The sequence below is a fragment of the Pygoscelis adeliae genome, unplaced genomic scaffold (assembly GCF_000699105.1).
Source record: "Pygoscelis adeliae isolate BGI_AS28 unplaced genomic scaffold, ASM69910v1 Scaffold66, whole genome shotgun sequence".
Classification (NCBI taxonomy): domain Eukaryota; kingdom Metazoa; phylum Chordata; class Aves; order Sphenisciformes; family Spheniscidae; genus Pygoscelis; species Pygoscelis adeliae.
In genome coordinates this window covers 9,108,154-9,115,501 of record NW_008825167.1, presented here as the reverse complement: position 1 = coordinate 9,115,501, position 7,348 = coordinate 9,108,154, and the positions used below count along the sequence as shown (strand labels likewise).

The following is a 7,348-nucleotide window of genomic DNA, read 5'->3' as shown; positions in this document are numbered from 1 at the left end:
TGAGGAGGAAGGAGCGGCAGAGACAACGTGTGATGAACTGACCACAACCCCCATTCCCCGTCCCCCTGTGCTGCTCAGGGGGAGGAGGTAGAGAAAATCGGGAGCGAAGTTGAGCTGGGGAAGAAGGGAGGGGTGGGGGGAAGGTGTTTTTAAGATTTGGTTTTATTCCTCAATACCCTACTCTGATTTGATTGGTAATAAATTAAACTAATTTCCCCAAGTCGAGTCTGTTTTGCCCATGACGGTAACTGGTGAGTGATCTCTCCCTGTCCTTATCTCGACCCACGAGCCCTCCATTATATTTTCTCTCCCCTGTTCAGCTGAGGAGGGGAGCGACAGAGCGGCTTTGGTGGGCACCTGGCCTCCAGCCAGGGTCAACCCACCGCACTGCTATAGCACAACAGTCATGTTTTTACATCTGTGGCTCAGATTGCAAGCTTACTTCATTTCATCAAGACCAAACCTGTAAAGGACAACGATATGAGTTACGGTTCTTCTCACGTATGAGTAATCTTGTACAAAGAACAGCTTTTTGCAGGATTGCATGGATTTTTCCCATTTAACTAGGGTGGAGGCTGCAGGATTTTTGCATGCAAATAGATTTGCAAACAAACTATGGATTGTCCATTATTTGGTCTGCTAGAGTGACTATATAAAATACTGTAAAGTGTACTTTCTGATTTTATATAAAGCTATACTAATCAAATTATCCAGACCTCCTAGAAACATTGGGCTTTGATTCACAGTTCCAGTATTTCCTAACTACTGTATTTGACATAGGTTACTGCTACTTTGGAAATGCCGGGATTCAATCACATCACAGAAAAAGAAACACTTGACAAATACTCCTAAAACAAGGTAATTTCTATCTTTATGAAAGATCAAAGAGGCAATCCAGGATAATATAATTGCAGCACCTACATCTCTCCTATCTACAATTCTACATTAGTCTGTGTCTCTACTGGCTCACTAAATTATGCCGTTGTAATTGAGTCCCAAGTGAGTATTTGCCTAATACCATACCCCATATGAGCAGCAGTCCTGACCTGACAGACACCCTCAGAATGAACTAGACAACTCATTTGTTTTAATTTGATAGTCTGAGTCATCAATATTTTATCACCTTTTGTCATTTTCCTTGGTGCTTTCATTACAGCAGTAAGAAATAATAAGAGAATTCACAAACATGGGAACCAAAGCCCTTGAGGTCTAATGAATAAAATGTTTGCCTCATATTTCAAAGGCATCGACTTCTATTATAAACTGCGTTTTTATTAAACCCGATTAAAATTGGAGATATTTTAAAACAAAGACTGAGTAAAAATTTGAAGTAAGACTAGATGGCATGTTCCCTAAAACCTTTTACTAGCAGATCAGATGTGCACTTTAACAAGAAACAATATATACAAATAGGTATGGGTATAAACCTTATTTATAATGCCTATTTACCTCCATAAGTCCTATTAAACTTTGATACTGAGGAAAACTAGCAGATGTTCACAGTATTGGTATTAAAATTTTTAATCTGGATTTGTATCTCAATCTTGAATAATAAGAAGAATTATTTTATTTTTAAAACTTTTCTTAGAATTCTTTAGAATCATTATCTGGGGAATGTAAGAACTGGATGGGAATGAGTGGCTTCATACTAACCTTCCTTGGTTATATAATTTAATTTAAATACAAAAGGCACGTACATACTTGCTGTTACCATTCTGAAACTCACAGTCCCCATAGGAATAATCGGACGGCAGTATGGCAATATACAAAACTACCTTTCTACCCCTAAAAAATGAAACAATTAAATGTCTCTGCTCCCCTGAAACCCTGTAATTTATCCAACACTATCAAAGAAATGGTTTCACATTTCACACATATTCAAAAAGGTTAAGTGTGACTTTTTCCAGTGTAATATCATTTGTCACTGATCAAGTCACTCAAACAGACCTCACATACCTCTAGACACCCTCTCAAGACATGGTCATTTGTCATTCTGCTTCATGGGCTCTTTGTCAGTTTGTGGTTTCCGTCATCATATATCTGTAAATACTGTGAGAAAGAACGTAATTTTCTGCAGTTTCAGAAATATCTAAGGTTTTCTGATGAAGGCTATGAAGTGGTTTAATACAGAGGCAGTCAACCTAAGCAGGCAGGCAGCTTAGCAGGGCAATGCAGCTAGCCCACACGCGAGATAATCTGTCCTGGGACTGTCCTGCGGCTGCGCTGGACGCTGGACACACTGCCTCTTTCAAGGTGCTATCTTTGGCAGATGAGGTGAGAGGGGGCAAACTGCATCGCTGAGCGCCATCAAAATAAATGCACCACAGGGAGGAGTCAACTGTAAGGTAAACATATTCCCAGGATCATCACCCTGCCCATGCACAACAGTCCAGCAGCACGACAAGAAAAGGGGTTGAGAAAAGGGGTCGTGAAAAGGGGTTGTGGCACGAACCTCTCCTCCAAGGCTGAAAGGAGGTAAGTGGCCAACTGACCAGGAGAACTGAGTACCATTTTTTTGCTAAATCCTAACACATTAACTCTATTTTTTCATCCATTGATTTGAGCACATGATTAAAAACCCAAATCACATTTGCCTAACCTGATTTTTTTCCTCTTTATGTTAGCTAGTGAAATGTATGTTCAGTGCTCTGTTCTGTTCCTAAGCTTTTCTCATGTAACAACGCGGTAAATCCACACTAGAAAGCAACATATGCTTCTTAAGTAACAAATAAAACCCAGAAACAAAACAAAAACAGATACCAGAAGGATGCCAGTAAATTGATGGAAACCCTTGAAAAGTGATAAAAGGAATTATGGCATTTAAATAATGGGGAAAGACAACCATGTGTGCAAATTTAACACTTAGCAAAATGATTATTAAGGAGGAATATAAGTACTCCAAAAGCCCTGACACCAAGAAGCAGTTTAACCACGCGTCTCTGACACTACCTCCTCTGCCAGCTGAGTCTGATGGGTGGCTGACAGACGCTACACTGCTTCTTCCTTGTTAACATAGTGATTTTTTTTCCCATTTTATCCAAGATTTGCCTGAAGTGTACAAACTTCTTCTTAGCTCTTACGGACAGGTAGGGGTAATACAGGTTCTACAGTACATTCATCATCTTCTTCTGCATGGGGGTGGGGGAAAAAAGCCTCCGCACTGCCTAAATTTGGGATCAGTGAATAGTTTGAGAATCCGCCTGCTGCATTTGCGCGTGACCTGGCAACCTCTAAAAGGAGATGCCCTATGAAATTAAAACGTGAATGTATAATCGTGCCTCGTTCCTTCCATAGGACTTCTCAGTGTTTTCTCATAGCAGATCTGTATAAAAGGGGGCTTGGATTTCATCGAGATAATTATATGGAGCACATACCAGTATGTTACTGAGACTTCATGCAGGAGACAAGACTCCTGAATAACAAATTAGCTGCTTTCTTCCCGAGTTAGGTCTGAAAAACCAATTTGATAGTAAAATTTGCCATAAGAACAGGTGGCTTTAAAAGAGTTTGAAAGATGTATGTACGGGCTGTGTTCTGCTTTAAATACCATTCTCATTCTGAATAGGTGACCAAAATATTTTTGCTATTTAGGATAGTGCGCTATGCTTATTTTTCTTGCTGTGTAATTTTGCAAAGAACACAATTATTGAGCTGAACATTTAATCCTGTCTATCTAACTCATTAAAGATTGACTCAGGTATTGAATACTATATACTTAATCCCATGGGATTTATAAAAATATCAGTGTAGCTGACAGATAATGACAGTTTTCTTTCCGATAGTTTCCTCTAAATAGAAATGGAAATAGTCACATTAACACAGCTGGGACCAGAGCCATGCTTGTGTTTCTAGGCTGTACTACAAGGATTAATAAACGTCATTTGAAATACTGCTTAATAATGAAACAAACAGGTTGTCCAGTAAACATCAGTGAACATCTACTCATTTGTACAGTCAAAACAAATTAGATATTTGCAACTTCCAGATAATCTTTCAAACAACCAAGTACCTACAGAAGGGGTGTTTTATCGGTTAATTCCCTGTTTCTTTGACCATCCTGCTGCCATTCACAATGTGTCAATATTAGATCACAGCCAGGCACTAACCTGGAGCAAACCAAGTAGATCCCCCCAAAAAATGGAAAAGCACAGAGGGTCACACTGGGATTCAAACATCACAGTCCAACACAAGAGAGTCTGAACAGATGTGGCCATGGCCCACCCCATGGCATGCATTAGAAAGCTGGGAGAGGGATACCCTCCGAATTTCTTTGTAAATGTTCATTCTCTCCTAAGCCCACGCCGTGTTTCACTACCAATTCTCCCAACCTGTTCTTCTTCAGGTCCCAACTCTATAGTAAACTCCACAAGTTTATATCCATTCAAAACATACTCCACTTTTAGGATTTAGGATGTTTATAATCTTACAGTAAGCAGTCACAGAGTTTACAGTAAATCCTGTCAGGCATGGATTGGATTGTAAAATAATGTTTGTGACGTTTCCAGGACCATGAAGTCACATGCCCAGTGCTAATGCCCTACTCATAGGAAGAGCTGTCACAAACACTTACCTTTGCAAACAAAGCACTTAATATGGAAATATTTGTTCTGAACTCTCAAAACTTCTCCTTTGCATGGGTTTCCACAGTTATTGCAGAGAATTGCAGTACTTGATGGCTTCTCCAGTTGGCTATGTACAGCCTGTGGTTGTGAAACTGCAAGGGAAAAGAAAAGGTAGAGCATTTTAAAGGCCATCAGACGCATCTTCTGTAAGACCTACAAATAATGACAATTAACACCTGGGACAAAACAGGTCAAACAGATGAAATAGTTTTAACTTCTGGTATTGGCCAGCACAGGAGAAAAGATCTGCTAAAGCAGCTAAGCCAAGCTTCTCATTTCATAACTTTCAAAGCTCATGCCTGCAAACATTTCAAACATAAATCAGAATTGCTTATAGAGGAAAGAATCCACATGATCAAGTCTTGAGAGCCACCGCCTGAATTTCAAAAAAATGCTTTGTTGCATTTTCTCTTCAAGAAATCAAAGACTATATATAAAAGCTACTGGTTTTATCCAAAATACCTTTAATGGGATTTAGTAACTATTACACTGTGAGCTACTGATCCTTAAAGTTCAAGGTAATTGCCTTTTTAATTGATTTTAAGATAGAAATACATTTCTGTAGATGTTTTGACTTCGTACTTCTGAAACATTGACATCTCTGTAAACACCACATACATCTGATCATTAAACAAAGGTTGCTGTCATTTTGTAAGAAAACCATGATTTCAAGATATTAGGTTTATCTAGGTTAGTAAAATATTAACTGAATTAAAAATTTGCTGCCATCTTGTGATGTAAATTAGAAATTGCATTTATTGGGCTGTTGATAATAACAATATAAATTGGCATCCCAATGTGTTATGTGGAACAGGTGAGATATGACCTTATTCTTGCAATTCTGCTGCAGTACTTGCATCAATTTTTTATCGCAGCGTACTTAGGAGTCTAGAGAGCAAACATCAAGGCAGTTAATTATAAAGTGGCTGCACTATAACTCAATAGACTTGGCTTTTTTCCTATGTGAAGAAGAACTAATAACAGGAAAACAAATCAAGCATTTTAAGTACATTACACACTTAATGACATTCTTTTTCTTTAATGTGGCACACTTATTCTAAGGTTGCATTGCTTATTTCAAAGTGATTGAATTTTTTAAAATTTTAGCTTCAAATTAAACTTACCAACCGACCAGTCAAGATGGAGCAACCTCTCGTAGGTCAATACACTAAGTATAAATGGGAATCAGATGTGTTTCCCTTCAGGGTTTAGTCGAGGGATAATGCCACTGCTGCGTAACCCTTTTCTTTCATCAGCATTCAAAAAAAAAAAAATTGGGAAGTAAGTTTTTGTATGGGACTGCTGCAACACGATTAATCAATTTATAAGAGGCTGGATTAAACTCAGATTGGCCGAGATCTTTAGTTTCTATTCCTACTGTAATATCAGAGTTGCTATTTCAGAAAAAAGGCTTCTGAAAGAAAAAGAGATGGGGAAAAAACCCATAAAATTGATTTTAATTAAAAAAACCCAAACAAACCAAAACCCAGTAATGTCTATACCTTCACCATAGGCAGGGATGATATAGAGAGGCCAGTGATGGTACTGTCACTATGAACACATGTGATAACAGACAATACCAAAATCAGTAAGTGAGCATCGTCCAGCTTTTATTCTCTAATATTTGACCTTGCTGCTCTTCCTCCTCTGTTCCCACCTCATCCCCACCGCCGGCACCTTGTGGTGATACCTAAAAAGCGTTTCCACATACACTGACTTTAAGGAGTCCATATTTCAGTGAGATGCTGAGCCTTCCACCCAGTCTTCCAGGGGAGTTTCTGCAAGTTTTGCCAAACCAGCACTTTCTACTAAGTAAAGTGGTTTGTTTTTTTTTCTCAAGGAGATACATGGGATTGAGCTGCCCGTAGCGTTATTCACCACCCATTAGCATTCTGCCTTTTCTGCTGAAATTACGCATTCTGGGATTGTCAAAAACCTCCTGCTCAAGGCAATGTGAACTCTGGAGCTATTACTGAAGCCCTGGCTATAATTAAGTACATCTCCAATAAAAACAACACAGCACGAGAGGTGATTAGAAGTTTATAGAAAGGCAGATGCTCAGATTTACACAGGGCAAACGGTGCACATAGTTCAAGCTAATACAAACGTCTGCCTTATTCCTCAAAAGAAAATGGAGAAAACTCTGAACTTTGCAACACTTAACTTTTGACATGAGAATTTCTCATTACTGTAACCTGCCCAAAAGAAACTGCCCACCCTGAAAAAGAATCAACCCTCTAAGAAACCAAAACAGAGTATTTTCCTGATTTACTTAGTAGAGTAGCTGCTAAAAGTTTATAACTATAGATAAAGAAGGTTTGCTCCCTCCAGAATTACTAACAAGCATCAAATTTGTAGCATTTAATTCATGGAAGACTTGACTTAAAAAGAGCTGACCACACTCAGAACATTTTGGCCTAAAAAGTTTCATTTGAAATATAAAATTCTGACTGGAATGATTAAACATCTGACTCCCCCCCCCCATGCTTGACTCTTCCCATGGCTAAGGCATTCTGAGCAGCATCTTCTCCAGAGGCATCAGCGCCTGGCCAGTGCGGAGGCACGCAGACGGCTGCAATCTCATTCCGTGGTGTGTCCCATGGGCAGGGCAGTAACCCGGCCAAGGAGCCCCAGCCGCAGCGCAGAGCATGTGCTGGTGGGACCCAGATGCACCACTGGAGAGCCCCGAGGGCAGCCCTCCAAACCAAACATACCACCTTTCCCTA

General features: G+C 39.5%; 1 protein-coding gene across 7 annotated transcripts in view; it reads right to left on the bottom strand.

Annotated features, from left to right (window-relative positions):
- Positions 1-7,348, bottom strand: part of ABLIM2 (actin binding LIM protein family, member 2) — a 117,437-nt gene that overhangs the window by 103,937 nt on the left and 6,152 nt on the right. For all 7 annotated transcript variants that reach the window (XM_009328825.1, XM_009328827.1, XM_009328826.1 and 4 more), the window contains exon 2: positions 4,571-4,714. In XM_009328825.1, the coding sequence (XP_009327100.1) occupies positions 4,571-4,714 (144 nt within the window). The remainder of the gene's footprint in view (positions 1-4,570; positions 4,715-7,348) is intronic.